The 18,462-nt window shown below is 35.7% G+C and overlaps 1 protein-coding gene across 1 annotated transcript in view; it reads left to right on the top strand.

The window, feature by feature from the left end:
* The window catches only part of LOC121727149 (branchpoint-bridging protein-like), a 56,502-nt gene that overhangs the window by 21,263 nt on the left and 16,777 nt on the right, over positions 1-18,462 (top strand). Inside the window, exon 2 of the mRNA XM_042114827.1 lies at positions 3,651-4,052. Coding sequence (XP_041970761.1) covers positions 3,668-4,052 — 385 coding nt within the window. The 5' untranslated portion in view covers positions 3,651-3,667. The remainder of the gene's footprint in view (positions 1-3,650; positions 4,053-18,462) is intronic.

Raw genomic sequence — 18,462 nt, 5'->3', positions numbered from 1 at the left:
CCATATGCTACGCTAATACCATCAGGCGATCCATTTGGTCGTTTGCATCTTGATTTAATTTAAATAAACCTACACTGAATTTGAATTTATCAATATTGTAGAACTCTATTTCTATGATTGAACACGTTTTAGATTAATTCTTGTCTTAATAAGTTATCATATTCGAGCCTCGAGTCTTGACGTCCGCGTCCTTCAAAACGTCTTCAAAGTATTGTAATTTGAAACTGAGCTGTAATTATTTCCACACTTTACAGAGCTCATTATATACGCAAAAATACTTAATCACTAGGTGTTGCATTTAACGACTGCTGCCTGCGCATCAATTTGTGAATTCTGGAACCGTACATCTTTTCAGAATACAAATCCTCAGTCCATTCCTGAGAATTTTATATGAACTAACAGAAGGTAACTGACATACAAACATATTTGTAGTTACTATTATCAGAGACCAGCCATTTCCTCTGTCTATGCTATTATATAGTAAGAAATTATGGATCTAAATGTAGAGACCTAATAGCAATATATTTAAAGAGAGCATAAGAGCAGCAGAGACGCAAAAAAACTCTTACAGCTTACTTATATATAATATTTTATTGTACTTATTTGCCTTGATAATATTTTCAATGAATACAGAATACCAATTGTTTAAACAGAAATATTATGAGCAGCTTTACAAAATATTACCGATGTTCTGCTAAGGCACCTTGTGTTCCAGGTAGCATACCTGACTCCTGAGTGAATTTATTTCAAAACAATTTAAGCCGTCTCCTTCAGATATAGAGTTCTTATTTGCGTGCATTTAGATACGCCCTTGCGATATCTTAAAGTTTTGTTATGGTTACCCTGTAGTCAGGTAACAGGTTCTTTGCTAAAGTTTATCTTTCTTCTTAAATACGCAAGTAGTTTTAGGGTGGGTTGCACCAGAGGCGTTTTTAAAGTTAAAGTTATGGACAAAGTTATGGTTATATTTAAGGCTAACTTTAACTTTAACCTTAACTTTGACCAGACAGATGACAGCTGGTCCGATAAGGCTTGAAATGAACGCTGCTGGTAAAGGAGAACTGTAAAAAAATGCGTGTTCGTATGATGACAGCGTTAGTTTCTTTTTTCGCCACGTTCCTTCAAAGCCTTGTCGAGCTCAAGGTTATATTGGTTAAATATGGCGTCCATTTTTGACTTTAACCAAAGATTTGACATTTTGCATTGCAGTTATAGTTAAAGTTACAGTTATAGCTAAAGTAAGTTGGTGCAACCCACCCTAAATAGTTATTATTGAACAATTGATGCCCGTAGACAAAACAGAGAGATTTAGTGCAAAAATCTCTATCCCTAAACGACAGAGCTGTATACAAAGAAATTATAATATTACCTACTAGTTGATGTCCGCAACTCAGTTGCGCAAAAAATCGTTTTGTCACAGGAACCGTACATTTTACGGGATGAAAAAATATTCTATAACTTTCCTAGGGACTCAAAGTATCTTCATACCTTTCAAAATCGCTTAAACTATTTCAGCGTCAGAGCCCAGAGGTAGCAGACAGACTGACAAGTGCCAAACCAGCCTGCAGAGGCATACGCCAACAAGATCACTCTCGAGATAAACTACTCGTCTCTGCATAATAATGTCAATATCTTGACATTATCTCGACAAAACTCTATATAAATGTGTTATTTCGATGATAGATCTACGCGAGAAGAAATGTTTGTCATGGGTCAGGGTCAATAGAGATGAAGAGACAAACCATCAAACATCGAGAAAACGTCATGTAGAGTGGGATATCTCGTTGGCGTATGCTGGCAGGCTGTTCATATATTTTATAATTAAGTTAAATATGGATTACTTCATAGATCTATTATTTTTATATAGGTACGTATTAAAATATAAGGAGAATATGCAGATATCTATGTACCAGATGGCGGACCTACGTAATTTGGTTGGATAACATCTTTTAGTGAATTACAAATTACAATACAAAGATACAATTTATAAACATCGTTCTTACTATTACGAAACAATGTAAATAATTAAATATGCAAAACAAATTGAGGTAAAGGTTAATACAAAGTAAAATAATTTTGATTAGCAAATTTTGTAGGTACAAAATATTTTCCTGTTTATTTTCAAATAGGTAGATGTAATATCTTATTTTACATTTGCACCTACCTAACCTAACTAATTAAGACGCTACCTGTTTCAGACATAACTCAGTCATGTCAGTGTACCTATATTTTCCAAAAACGCAAGGTTGAATTCCAAATTGTCTAAATTAACCAACGTTTTTACATTTTGACTCGTTCGTAAAGTGTAGTTTAAGGATAATAAGCTCTACGGAAGAGTAACTTGAGTCAAAAATATGGTTCCAAGAAATAGTACTTACAAAAATATGGTTCCAACTTCGAAGGAATGCACACCTAGTTTTGCATTTCGCTTGCTGTTAAAAAATCAAAATCGGTTCGTACAATATTTTTAGTTACCCTAACTAAGTACGTATTTATGTTAATTAGAGCCAAAATTAAGCCTCAAATGTATGAGAGTGACCATTCTATATACTGTATTTCGATTGTTCAACATTTTACCTAGCCCGCCATTCTTATCATAATTTAAACAAAAGAATGCAGCAAGATAACTGTTTTAAGTCACCACAGTATTGGTTTTACGATATTTGCGCAATACTACAACTTCCTTGAAAGGTTCTTTAAAGTGACTCTTTTAACAGACTTCCTAAATTGGGTATCATAAATGGTACATGATCTCAAATACCCCGTACTCTTGTTTGTTCTTAAAACTAACTTATAAGGCAGAGTGTAGACTCTGCCCAACGCAGACCCTCACAAAAAAGCCATTAATAAAGAGAAGAAGAAATCGGGTATCACATTTATTATTTTGAAATGAAAATTTTATTGAGTGTAAAGATATAGAGTTGAACTATTATTGTGGACAAACATTTATGTTGCTGTCTCAGTCTGATAGGTTACAAAACTTGAGAATTAAAAGTCGGTCGACCAAATTTCAAATGTTGTATATTCATTTATAAATGAAGTTCTAAATTCTAATGATAATAATATGTCATGGATTTATTTCTGTGTCGAATAAAAGTAGGTTATTATGATATCGAATTAGAAATCAAAACCACTTGTTTGTTTTGACGGATAACAATTAATCGAGTGCACTGTGCGATAAGTCATAGGACAGATAGAATATTATGCGGTTTTTTAAATGTGTTTGTTCTAGCAGTTCATGCACCATGCTTATACACTGACATCAAGATATTCGACATAATACCTTGAATCCCGGGAAAGGATAATGTCCTGGGTCCTAGTCCTGTCTCGGCTTCTGCTTAATATCCTGATTAAATTTAGGGTTAGTTCCCGAACCGGTGGTAGGCATCTGTGTAGCCCCGACGTTCAGAGAATATTTGAAAAAATTTATTCTGAACAAAAAATTTTGAGTTTGAAAAAAAAAATCAAAATGCAACCTGATTAGTGATTACTAGGACAAACTGTCGTGCATCGTTAGCAGTTATTCTATTATTGGCACCTAGATTTTGTTTGAAAATAATGCTACTAATGAATTTTCTGATGAACTCTTTAAGTGCCAAGAATTATTTTAACTTTTATCCAATAAAGTAACTTGGGCCTCGTTGTTTCAGATCATGTCAATCTAAAGATGCAGACCTCGAGGGAGCCAGGTAGACAGAAGCGCAACATCAAACGTCGAAACTCCAGAAAGAAGTCTCTCTCACCCTCAGACCTGAAATGTCGCGAGAACGAGAACAAGCTACGGTCCCTCTCGGAGGGTTCCGTGAAGGTCCGCCACAAGAAGAGCAATATACAGAGGACTTTGACTCATCCGATCACGTGCGACGAACCAATAGTGTTTGTGAAAAGTGAGGTGCCGGAAAGTGATGAATCAAATATCCCGGCCAGTAGTGACAGGGATACGGAGGATGATAGGAAGGTGGTGACGAAGAAGTGGGATTCGGGAAGTGAGATGGATTCCGCTGTTACTATTGCTGTGAGGAAGGCGAGGAGACGGCGCACGGCTGCTTATGGTGAGCGATCATTGAGTAATTTTGGATGTAGTATAAGATGTTGCTTGTCGTGAAATTCTAAAATAGGTTTTGAGGCAATTAAAATAGCGTAGATAATATTTTATTTGTGGTTTATTCTAAGTCAGTGGTAAGTACAGATCATTATTTGGAAGTTAAGGTATTTCTTAACGAACAAATTGTACAACGTAGGGCGTGGGCCTAAATAATATAATATGTCAGCCTAGGTTTTTGCATCCCCTAGTTCCATAATTCTAAGTTTTTATGTTTATTTCAATAGACGATAAAATGTATGGCCTGTACTTTATGCGATTCTCTAGTAAAGGCAAAATATTTCAAAGTCAGAATTAGAGTCATCTATCAAGATTACTTTTTCAATGTCATTACTTAAATTATAATACTTTTATTCCACAAACGAGGTAAACAGTGTAATGAACTCTTTGATGATGCAAGTTGTTCGGTCTTAAACTGGTTTTTTATCTGTCAATATAACGATATAAGTCGGCTTATCGGTGCTGTCTGCACTACAGACGGTCTTAATGGATTAGACACCCATAAAGACACCATTGCTGTAAAGTTTATAGATTGTGTTGAAATTGATTTATATAGAAAACTAATAATATTAATATTGACGTAGCTGTACAAGATTAGAGAAGTATTAGTGAGGCACCAACTTTAAATACTTTCAAAATCGCGCAAGTATTCAAAACTTTCTAGTGGAAACAGATTCCTCCTTCCTTCCTCGGGATATGCTAGCTAGTGCATAAAACATCACTAGTCAGTAATGATGATGATGAAGATTTGTCTGGTTACAATTCGCCCATGACTATTAACAATGTCGGATGTGCAAAATCGTCATTTTTTATTTATTTCATAAAATATGTCCTTATTACCAAGGCTATCATGAGCTGAAAAGAAAAAATCTATATTATGCATAGTTTCTGAATAGCCACATTTAAAATGTCGTATATTACTAAGATAGCCCGCTAACAATGTGGGATAGTCACTACCTACGTTATTAACGGGACGCGGAAACGAGTAAGAGCGCACGATGTGCCACTTCCGACTATGTTAACGGAAGGAATGGACGTCGCGCTGTCACTTGTTTTTTTGCTACCGTAGTTATATTTTTTTACTTTTCAACGCCATTTTCAATGTCTACAAGATCATCAAGGCCAATTAAAACTTGGCACTCAACAAAATGAAGAAAAATATAGTAAAAGGCAAAAAATGCTGATGGTAATATTATGTCTAAAGCTAACGCTAGTACGGAAAATGCTATTTAATATTCTTTATAATATTTTTTTAATATTTTTAACAGTATAGCTTATGTTTTATTGCTTTAGATTTGATTATGAGATGAATTCTTAACTTCATCAACATTAATTTATCAGAGGTAACTTAAAATTCTAGGATGTACCACATCCAACGTTTTTAACCGGTTTTTCAAATGTGTAAAATGTCGGTACACAAATTAAAAATGTCGTATGTGGTACACATACGACATTTTTAATCGGTTTTATAAATGGTTAAATTGTCGATAGTGCCACTTCCGACATTGTTATGTGGATTTATAAATTTGTAAAATGTCGGTAGTACTAAATCATAATCATTTCATTTACTTTTCTTATTGATTAAATGGCGCTTGTAGTTTGTACCATATTTGTCGTTGCTTACCGACTTTTAAGAAATTTTAGAAGGCTTTAAGATGGGTATTTTTTGTGCGAAAATTAGGTTTTTGTTGGCACATGTCATACATAATGAATAAATATATTTATTTATTTATTAATCGTATTTTTCATGGTTTTTCGATTTGGTGACTAGTATTCGCAATAAAGCCAGACTTTCTTGGCATTTTGCTATTAAGCAGGTAGGCAACAAACATAAAGATTTACTCAAATTATGGAAAAGTGACATAATTCCCAACAATAATATCTAAAATGCTATTTAAAATACCATAATTGATCAGAGAAAATCTCGGATGATGAAGACTGCTTTTGAATAATTAATCTAATAAATACTAATCTCAATTTTTCATATAAACAAAGGCTGTGGTAGTACTTAAGTGCCCTAAAATGTAGACATGCAGCCGTGGCTGCGTCGCCGCGGGCGCCTTGTTTTGAGCTTTAATCAAACTGTCCTTACTTCTAAAATATTTGCCCCATGGTAATAATTTCAAGGACAATTCTATTTTTAACATTTAGGTAAGCATTATTAATGAATATGCAAAAAAGTCACGCTAGAAGGAGATGATTTGAAGAAAATTTTTTAGTGAAAGTAATGGTTATTATTCGTTAACCATAATAAGTTTAATGGTTAACGAATAATAACCATTACTTTACATAAGCTGCCCTGGGCTTTTTTATAGATAATAATGAGTACTATAAACATGTACAACATTATTTTGATATATCATCAGTATTTTTCGTAGCGGAAGCGAAATAGGTAATGAAATTTTTGGCAAACATGCGACATATTTTTAAATTAACAGTTATCACTTAACAATGACGTAAATGCCACGTCCGACAAGCAATCATCGATTTCATACAAGCAAACAATGTCGGTTCTGGCACTTCCGACAAGTCAGCATTACTCGTACCCCGTTAAAAAGGTCAGAAGTGACTTTTCTCATATTTAGAGATAAAATACGGGATACTTATAATGACATATAAAACGTTAATAACTTTTATAGTATTACCCTGAAATTTCATGATCCTACTTGAAATAAGTAAAAAGTTATGCACAATTTAGACTTTGAATCGCTCTCCTGTAAAGTTGTCGTTTTTCACAAACGACATTGTTAATAGTCATGGGCGAATTATTCGTTTCCATTAATTTGGATCAAATGAAAACAGCTCATAGGTGATTAATCTTATATTTTTAAACGAGCAATTCTTGTATATGTTACGCTCAAAGACCGAAATCGCTCAATGAGCGAAAAAATGGCTCACAACGCGTTGTGGTCACAGTGAAACAGCCACGATGCGAAATTCGCGTCGTGGCTCTAATGAAAACGGCCACGACGCGTTCTGGCAATCACCAAAAGACCATAACGCGAAATTCGTGTCGTGGCTGATATGCTATTCGTTTTTCTTCTTGATTGATTAATCGTCCATAGGTATGGAAGATTATATTTAAATTACCACGCGTACTACAAAATATTTTTTCTTTTACTAAATCACTGCATAACGTGTTTATCATTATTATTTATAATAATGTTTAACTTAGGCATGTTTCAAATAAGTTGTATTTTTAGGTTCTATTATTTTCGTCGCCAAAAAGTGAAAATACCTAGATACTTAATGATGTATTTAATTAATTTACCCAATTAGTAATGTTATCATTTAAAATGTAGTTCTAGAGTGTTTGTACTCGTTACTCGTATCAATTTTGACATACGATACTTCACGTTATGGTTCAACTACAGTCTACACCATAGTTTCTCAACCTTATTTTGCTCACCGCCCACTTTTAGAATATGTTTTTTTCTAGAGCCCCCCATCTTAATTTTACTTACTTATTTTACATCTGTCGCGGATTTAAAACAGCTATTGCCACGATTATATTTATTAATTTTTATTTTACTTTAGTACGTGATTAGCGTGTATTTTTTGCCTTTTTAGACTATATTTTTTAATCTACCCACGCCCCATTTGCGCCATCTCAATGCCCCCTAATTTTCTCTGGGTCTTCTACTGACCCCCTGAAAGTCTCAAACGCGTTAAGTAAAGGGGGCGTTATCGCCCACGTTGAGAACCTATGGGTCTACAGTCTACACGCATCCATTTGTCGCACTCAATCTTCATGATTCTTGAAATATTTTTTGACTCTACTTTACTGACTACTACTTAACTAATATGTACAATATGACGTATTAAAGTATGTTATTTAAGTACCAGTTTATTGCCCTTAATTCTAATGTTGTTGCCTTAGTGACCGTACTAATTTCGTAATTAAAACTAAATAGTAAATCTATACTAATATTATAAATGCGAAAGTATCTCTGTATGTCTGTCTGTCTCGCTTTCACGCCAAAACTACCGAACCGATTGTAATGAAATTTTGTATACAGATAGTCTAAAGCCTGAGAAAGGACATAGGCTACTTTTTTACTGGAAAAAAGGGTTGTAGGGGGGTGAAAATACGAAAATGTGTTCAAATTAAGTTAGTTCCAAAAATTCATATTAGATGGCGCCGTGCGTCTCTTACATCGCGCTAACGCTTGCCCAACATCTTTTTATAAGAGGTGGTATCATCATACATTCGCGTTCCGAAGTTATTTAATAAGTCAGTTCTTTATATTAAATACAGTGACGTAACCTTAAACCTATCAATGATAAATAGTTTATGGGTAAAGTTGTGTAATTGGGGGGCTAAATAAGTTTAATTTAAAAAAATGAAATATTACGTGCACACTGCACAGCTGTTTTGATTTAAGGGGTACCAGGGTTTTTTTTATAAAAGCTTTTGACACCAATTTTGTTGATATCGCGCGCTATAAACTGAAGTCCACGCGGACGAAGTCGCGGGCAACAGCTAGTTTTATATATTTTATTCTTACCTAGGACTATAAGTATGTTGATACCAAAGTTTATGAAGAAGTAACAGAAAAAAAAATATATCCACAGCCGAACGTATAACCTCCTCGTTTTTGGAAGTCGGTTAAAAATGACAAGTTTTGGCACTTGCTTGTTTAGATTCGCGTTTATAATAATTAATATCTACGTGTGAAATATGAGTATCCGTTATAATATTTCTGATGACCTGACAATAGTCCAGTTTTATAAGCAATTATCTATAATTTAGTACCTACTTTAGCAGAAATTCACTGAATAACTTTAAAGTCAGGTTTTGTTACAGTATTTGATGTTATAAAATATCTTTTTAATTAATATCTATAATTTTCCAAGAATTCAAATTAGCACGAAGCACTAATTTAAGACAATATAAAGTTAAATAATCTTTATAATCGTGAGATCACTCTCAAGTATCAAAAGAATAAAATAATTAAATCTTAATATAATGTACCTACTTATTATAAAATTCTCGTGTCACAGTGTTTGTGCGCAAACTCCTCCAAAACGGCTTAACCGGTTTTATTGAAATTTTGTAATTCGAAATAGATTTTTATCTACATACTTGTCATATTGATGATTGATTGATAACATTTGTTTAAGTTCATATATTTTTGAATTGGGTAGACCATATGAACCTTTATAATATAAATCCACTTGTCAATATTATCAGCAATAATTATTTACATTCCAGTAGCACGAATGGGCCTCGATTCACGATTCCTCAAGGTTTTCAGTATTGTGATAGTTGCTGTGGTAAATATAATACAGCAAGTGATAATAAGAACATGTGGAATATGGAATAATGTGTGTTTATCTTCTAAAATGCATAATAATATATAATATATCTGCTGTACGAGTACGCACTACGCAGTACTAGAATCAGACAGTTGTCATAGTACCTTTAGTACTATCAGAGAAGTTGATTCCTTGGCAGATGGCGGACCTAAGCAATTTTGTCGAACCCGTGTTCAGACGTGGGAGAGCCATGCTTCAGCACGAATGGGCCAATACCACGTTCTCACAGAAAACCGGCGTGAAACAGCGCTTCCGCTGTGTTTCGCCGAGTGAGTGAGTTTACCGGAGGCCCAATCCCCTACCCTATTCCCTTCCCTACCCTCCCCTATTCCCTTCCCTATTACCCTATTCCCTCTTATAAGGCCGGCAAACACCTGCAGCTCTTCTGATGCTGCGATTGTCCATGGGTGACGGAAGTTGCTTTCCATCAGGTGACCCGTTAGCTCGTTTGCCCCATTATTTCATGAAAAAAAACCCATCCGAGCGATCACAGCTAACATAGCCAACACACAGCTTTTTTGACAGATTCTCCATACTTGATCTGTCAAGTTAAGTGGTAGATAGCCTATTCGGCACTTATCAGGAAGTGGTGAAACAGTCCCTTAACATAATAACTCTATTGGGGTATAACTTATAAGTAAATTACTCGTGATTATGGTTTACAATATTCCAATCCAGTTATCTAATCCAGCGCTGGATTACTATAATTGTGATGATGTACGGGCACTGGAATGCAATTTTGCAGAAAAGCGATCTGTATTCGATCACTGGAATGGAACAATCTAAAAGTGGCCTTATTCATATTTTAAAGGACAATGAAAACTGTCCTTCAATTCTAAAAATTTAAATTTTAATGCAACATTACTGCAGCTTCGTTTTTTGTTCGTTTTCTATTATGTAACTACTAAATTATAATATTTAGATGACTAATTCCGTTATTTTGATATTTGATGAGCATTCTATTTTATTTGCTATTGAAAGCGGACTGGTTCAAACAACGAACGTGTCGTCCTAACATAGTAGAGTCGCGGTACTGTTTATAAACAAGACACGTTTTATTAACGCTACCGCGAATCCGTCTAGCGCCATCTGTGAATGACGTAAGACAACTTTACAACGCGAAGATCATGCGCGTACTATGTGATGTTTTAGTTGACCAATAGATGGCGCAGTATATTGCAATAATTTCAAATTGTCCGTAGTTTCACTAGTTCCCACACCTTTGTGTCCTTTACCATTCAAAGTAAGAGATGCTTATAAAAGGAATAAAGCTAGTGAAATAATAAATCAAAGCTTGGTATTTTTGAAGAAATTATTTTTTTAAATTCAGAATCTAGATTACCGTGTCAATTTTCTTACTAAAAGTCTATACCCCTCAATATTGATAAGCAGGGCCTCCGTAAGGGCTACTGGTGCCTGTGTGCAAAAAAAGGATTTTGGCGCCCCTGGAGGATGGCGACCGTGTGCATTGCACACATTGCACAATGCACGTATTATATGGTAGCAGGGGCCCTTTTAATAAGACCTACATTGTATGTTCTAACGTGACGTCATAATTATTTAATTAGTCCTTGTCTCATACCTTACAAATTAGGTAACTGGCCTTTTTGGCTCGTAATACATAGTGGCACATGTCGACACTTGAAATTTTCCCAAAATCCTCAATTATATGTGTATTTTAATATTTGATAATAAAATTAAAATAAAATAAATAATACAATCCCCAAACAAAAATCACAATTTTGGCCTATTTTTGCTCTATAACGGTACGAAACCTTTCGTGCGCGAGTCCGACTCGCACTAGGCCGATTATTTTTAGAACGAAGTTCCTTATCGCGCGGTCGGCCTAAAGAAGGCTAGACAGAACAATATTTGACCTGGACACTTTTTATTAGTACCTGCATGGTAGGGGCAGAAGGCGTTGATAGTATTCCTGTGCGTCAACTAGATGGAGTTTTTTGAAAATAAACAGCGACGCGTTGTTAGTATTCCTGGGCGTCAATAGATGGCGTGTTTTTAATAAAAAAAATTGAGATATGTACCTATACAAGTTTTTTGAACATAAAAAATAACTTCGTTCCATTCGGGTGTCCCTTGACACCTCTCAAGTTTTTTTTTTTTATGATAAACATTTGAGTGCGCACATTTCTCTGTATCTGTCCTGTCTGTTAATCCGCTTCCTCAATCCTCACAGGCGTTTCAACTTACGCAATACTCCATATGCAGTAGGCTGACGCGTGGGCCGCCCTTGTGCATAGCCCTTCCATCTTCGTATCAAGGTCCGTGACGTCATACGTCCGTCCTGCAAAAAATAAGCCCGTAGTACGAAGTTACTATGTATTGAGTAACTATAAACTAAACAGTATACAAGTGCAGTTATTGTATAAGGAAAGGCTAAGGTTTAAATATTAGTTCGTATATCTATGGACGCTTCACACCACGTCAGTCTGGCCCCGTGGTAAGTACCTGAAGGACTTGTGTTACGGGTACCAGACAACGGAAATATATTTAATACTTTTATACTATACATATACTTAAGATTTTTATTATATCATACACATATTTAATACACATCCATGACCCAGGAACTTTGAAAACTTTTTGTTCCGTCGGCGGGATTCGAATCCGCGACGCTTGAGCTACCAACAGCCCACCAACTGAGCCACAGAGGTCGTCGAAAGTATAGTACTTTAGATATATTTTACGTAAATTCTTTAGCGCGGAACTGAGCTTATTGTTTGTAACCGCACCTATAATGATTGTCTCGAGATGAAACTCGAGTAGGTTACTCGACCCAAATCTTCTGGGATTCAAAGTGTTACATCCATATATATGTACATATAATTTAATAAATCAGTTCAGTGGTTTGGGTGTGCAGAGGTAACAGACAGCCACACAGACAAACTTTTACATTTATATTCTCCAAAACTGTCTGTTCTTTACTAAGAAAAGTAGAGCAAGAAGATCAGAAACAATCGTTTTAATCAAGATCATAATTCGTTTAACTTCGGCTCGAGTATACGGGCCAGTTAACTAATTGAAATTTATTGTGGCCATCTTGGCAATAAAATTCATAACGTGTATACACACAATATAATTTAAAATTATTTATTTGTAAATAATATGACCTAAAATTGACTTGATGACATTTTTTAATCGTTCTAGTGGAACACTAAAAGTCATTTTCAGTGACATCAAGTAAAAGAAATACTTATAACTATAGAAACCATGAAAAAATAAAGTTCTAATAAGTTTATATTGTACGGCAAATATGGAATTAAAATGATAATGATATCATCTAAATATGTAATCCCGTTGATGTCTTTTGTATGCGAAATATCTTCCCGTCCAGTATGTCGGTCCCATCTTGCACTTTAGACTCAAATTAATATGAAATTGCAAAGTGCACATAAAACAATATGTTTATTTAAATGTTAAAAAATGTATGTTTCACTATAGAGCCTAAACTAATGATTCGATTTTAAGGGAAATTTAGGATTTGTAAATTATGGCCCTCCGCCCAGCTAACAGCCAGTTTTCAAACAATAGAACAAACAAACAATAGAAATGCGAAAGTGTGTGTCTGTCTGTCTGTCTGTTACCTCTTCACGCCCAAACTGCTGTACCGATTTTGCTGAAATTTGGTACGGAGATACGTTCGAGTCCCGGGAAAGGACACAGGATACTTTTTATCCCGGAAAAATGTACGGTTCCCGCGCGATCAACTAATTTGGCACAACTGAGTTGCGAGCGTCATCGAGGCTGGTATAAATATTCAGTACTTAAGATGCGACCCGGTCTCAAGACGCGGTTCGGCTCTGTGATTGGTCCAAATTTTGACAGCCAACCAATCACAGAGCTTGAACCGTGTCTTGAGACCGAGACGCATCTTGAGTACTGACTTTTTATACGGGCCCTAGTATCAAATATTTTCTGATCTACATGAAGCCTAATAATTGTCTAGTGTCTACCAAGTGTATCGAAAAGTTTGGTTATGAGAATGATTTTTGTATTGCCTTCGCTGTGCAAAAAATTGCTGTGATTAATTCACATTTTACAGCTTCGGCTTTAAACTCTTATATCAGAAGATTACCTAATCACCATCATCGAATATTTAAATTGATTTTTGGGATAATAAAATTTATCTTTGACTCTAATGAACATGAGTTTGTACTTTGTAGTCCTCTGCAGGCTTATGCACGGCTGTTGATCACTAAAGCAATGATTTTTTCCTGCTGTAATATTTCTGTCATTTTTCTATCCTAAGTATTATTGTCTATGTGACAAAGACTGAAGGTGTAGAAAAGAAGGTCCCAATTTTAAAAAAAATAATATCTAGGAACATTTTTTGATTAAAAACTATACAATACTTACTTACATAATATTATAAAGGCAACTTTTAGAAGTGGACACTATTCTCTCTTCTCTACTAAGTCTATGGTTAGTCTATATATATAAAACTCAAAGGTGACTGACTGACATGGTGATCTATCAATGCACAGCCCAAACCACTGGACCGATCGGGCCAAAATTTAGCATGCACGTAGATGTTATGATGTAGGTATCCGCCAAGAAAGGATTTTGATCAATTCTACCTCCAAGGGGTTAAAATAGGGGATGAAAGTTTGTATATAATAATAACGCTTAACGCGAGCGAAGCCGCGGGCAAAAGCTCGTCTGCAATAAATTGTCTTTTGAAAATCTATTTATTATCTCTTATGATTCCGTTAATGATTGCTGTCCTTATAGCACCTATCCTTGTCTTTTGTATTGCTAGGAAAGGAAATAACACGAGGCCTTGGTTTTTCTATTGCAAAACAAAAGTCACGGTGTGAGCATAACTAAAGCGGAAACCTCTGATTATAGCAGACGGCACAGTTCATTTGTATTGTGTAAGACGGCTGAGAAAAAGTTTCTTGACCTTTACAAGTTACTACGGTTAAATAATAATAATAATAATATCTATGGACGCTTCACACCACGTCAGTCTGGCCCCGTGCTAAGTACCTGAAGGACTTGTGTTACGGGTACCAGACAACGGAAATATATTTAATACTTTTATGTTAGTTATAATACATATTATATTTAAGATTTTTATTACCTATATCTATACATCTATACATATAAATAAAATTGGAGTGTATGTTTGTAATATTAAAATAACCGTTTTTTACTACATGCATATGAATATTTAGACGGTACTTATACCAAAATAACAATTTTTAGAATTTTTGTCTGTCTGTATGTCTGTCTGTTTGTTTCGGCTAATGTCCGAAATGGCTGGACCAATTTTGACGGCACTTTTATTGGCAGATAGCTGATGTAATAAGGAGTAACTTAGGCTACTTTTTAACCGACTACCAAAAAGGAGGAGGATATTTTTTACTTTTTTATTACATTTTGTTGACGCGGACGAAGTCGCGGGTAACAGCTAGTCATACATACATTTATTACACATCCAAGACCCAGTAACATTGAAAACTTTTTTGTTCCGTTGGCGGGATTCGACCCCGCGACCCAACAACGCTACAACTTAAGGGATGTTGTTTGTTTTTTTTTTTATATTACTAGATGACCCTGAGAACTTCGTATCGCTTTCCTTATGTAAACCTTACGTGGACTTCCACGAACAGTTCAAGGCTGAAATTAGCCAAATCGGTTCAGCCGTTCTCGAGTTTTAGCGAGACTAACAAAATTGAGAATTAATTTTTCACTTAAGTATATACAGTGTGTAACAAAAATAAGTGATAATACTTTAGGGTGTGTACGTGTTCCTTGTAGAGAGTTCACTGTGAAAGTAGCAGCGCTGAAAGACGAACTTTTTTTTCACTTTTGTATGGGAAAGGGCCCGAGCGTCACGAGTTTCCCCATACAAACGTGAAAAAAAATTTGGTCTTTCAGCGCTGCTACTTTCACAGTGAACTCTCTACAAAGAACACGTACACACCTTAAAGTATTATCACTTATTTGAGTTATTTTTGTTACACCCTGTATAGATTTGCTATGCCTGGTCACCGAAGGCGTTGAATTTCGGTAATTGATCTCTCGCTACTTTTAGGTCTTTCATTTATACGCGAAAACGTGCGTAATGCAGGCTGATCACCTGATTGTCTGACAAGTAAGATGATCCATGCGTCGGATGGGCATGTAAAAAGTCGGTCCTGCGCCTGATCTCTCGCCTGTCGTGTCGGTCTGCCGTCCCACTGGGTTATGAGAGTAAAGGAATAGAGAGTGCTCTTGTGTACTGCGCACACACTTGGGCACTATAAAATTACTCCTGCGTAGCTGGCCTGGTTTCCATGAAACCGGCCACCGTCACCGAAACCTGTGTGGGGAGCTATTAATGGGATTAAATAAATTGTCTAGTTCTTGTATATGTTTTCTAAGAGATGTAGAAATAAATAACCTTTCAAGGTGGCAAAATATGGCAACGAGTGTTGCCATTTCTTGTGTTTGAATCAAATTTCTTTAGGGCTAATTATCATAGGGACATTTAAATTATTAGCGTTATAGGAAACGTTAGCAACGATCATGCCGGCAGCTGTCGCTGATCCGAAAATTAAAATTGATTATTTACTAACTGTCACCTTTCTGAGCAGAACTGAGCTGAGCTGAGCACGGTCAGGGACCGTGCTTAGCTCAGCTCAGTTCTGCTATAGCCTATAGGGATCAGGATCACGCTATAGGGACTCCCTATAGCCGCCCATACTGGGCTTTGCATTTAAATCAAAATGAACTAAAATAAAGTTTCATACCGCAAATGGACTCAACCGACTCAACAATATCCGTGTGCGTTTCTTGTGTTGTGTTTTTGCTGGAATTATCTCTATTAAAAGAGCAGCTATAATAAGTTGAGTGCAGGAAGCGTCATTAAATCCATGGCTGTACTCACGGACCGTGAGTTTTACGTGTGACCTCTATGTTCAAGATATAGGGTTCAGTTTGCATGAACTTCGAGGTAAAATATTTATGAACGGACAATGGTCAGTACCTGAATCAGGTAACCTGAGATCGCGCTGTTAAGTGGCTCCATGGCGGCTTTAAAGACTTTCAATTATATTTTACCCGACTACGCAGCCAAAAGGAAGGTTTTTTTTACGTTTGCATGTCGTCTGTAAAGGGCCGATTTGTAAGAATAATGGTTACTAACTTAAGATGTGAACACGGCTCTACCTTGGACATTTTTAAAGTTATAGTTAGTGTGGTAAAGCTCGCCTAACCGGCAGTGTGCCATACAATAGCTATAATTCCATACTGCTGATTGGAAATCTCCATCAGCAATATTATTATAAAATTGTAGCTATAATAATATATGGCGCATTTGCCGGGGTGTGTGCTTTGCCACACTCACAACATCAACATATTAAACATAGACACACAACATATTAATATCTGTCCTCATTATTTACTTGTTTTATTATTTATTTGCCTTTTTACTCTTCCTTTTAACCCCCTATAGAGAGGTGTTATTAGTTATTACTTAATAAGTATATAAATTTGACATGTCTGTATGTTAGTGCTTTTTTGATCTAGTTTTTTGTGTTTGAAAGCTGACATGATAGAAAGTGTTCTAAGCTACACACAATTCATCATTGTGAGCTCGCTAACTGCTAAAAAAGTTTTAATTTTTTTTTATCATTTCTTAATTTACTATCAGAAGGGTTATAATTTTTTAAACTTATTTTGCAATAATTATCTGTAAATTTAGACTTTAACTAAGAGAGTTAATGGCTTGAATTAATTAATAATATCATTAGCTTTAATGAAAAATCGCTATATAATTTAATGTGAAAGCATTCGAGTTAATCTACAGACTTGCAAAACTTTCATATTAATGTCATTATAATAAACTTAGAGCACAAGTACTAGGTATCCACTATCCATACTAATATTATTAATGTGAAAGTGTCTGTGTATAGTGTTTACTGTTTTTTTTTTTTTTTTTTTATGAAATAAGGGGGCAAACGAGCAAACGGGATGATGGAAACAACTTCCGTCGCCCATGGACACTCGCAGCATCAGAAGAGCTGCAAGTGCGTTGCCGGCCTTTTAAGAGGGAATAGGGTAATAGAGGAGGGTAGGGAAGGGAAGGGAATAGTTGAGGGTAGGGAAGGGAATAGGGTAGGGGTTAGGGGATTGGGCCTCCGGTAAACTCACTCACTCGGCGAAACACAGCGCAAGCGCTGTTACACGCCGGTTTTCTGTGAGAACGTAGTATTTATCCGGTCGAGCCGGCCCATTCGTACCGAAGCATGGCTCTCCCACGTATATGTTTAGTCTTCAGGCTAATTATGGAACCTTTGTTGAAAGCATGGATTTTTTTAAGTCCTGGGAATTGATAGTTGGTTTTTATCACAAAATATACGGAGTTAGGCCGGGCAACATAATATTACCTATTCTCTAGTAACTATAGTTCATACAAACTTATTTTAATATTAAATGTACTTATACTGCAATCAAAATATAACATGATATTTAAGTTTCACACAATTTTTAAGCTATTGCATAGCTTTTATCGCGGCAACCGAATCACCACTCCGACCGGCATCGTCTAACGTCGTTTCGTTCGGCAGACTTCAGCACTGTGTTTGAGCGCCTGCGACTAAACGTATGCGAATTATAATTGCATAAGTTGATAAAAATGCTATGTAACAGCTTTACCGCGGCAGTCCTCGAGTGTCACACGTATTTTTTACATTTATATGAAGTTTTGGGCCTCGATTCGTCGTTTGGAACTTAATATCTATTTTATACTCCACATTGTACTATAAACCTTGTAATAATGTTGCATTACAGTTATTGGTTTTGAAACTACGTCCTATTCTATTAGGCTGATATGTTCCACCTACACATGACATTATAATGTCGTATGTAGGAGGCATGTATGTAGTGCACAGATTACAGAACATGTAGAGCAGTGTTTCCAAACCTTAGGAAGCCGGACCCCTAGGAAATCTAGCACAGTTTTCACGGACCCCTTTAATAAAATGAACAGCAAAAAATCGGATTATGAATGATCCAGAGATGACACCGCGGACCCC

This window comes from Aricia agestis, chromosome 5 (assembly GCF_905147365.1).
Source record: "Aricia agestis chromosome 5, ilAriAges1.1, whole genome shotgun sequence".
Lineage (NCBI taxonomy): Eukaryota > Metazoa > Arthropoda > Insecta > Lepidoptera > Lycaenidae > Aricia > Aricia agestis.
This window is presented reverse-complemented; position numbering and strand designations above follow the sequence as displayed.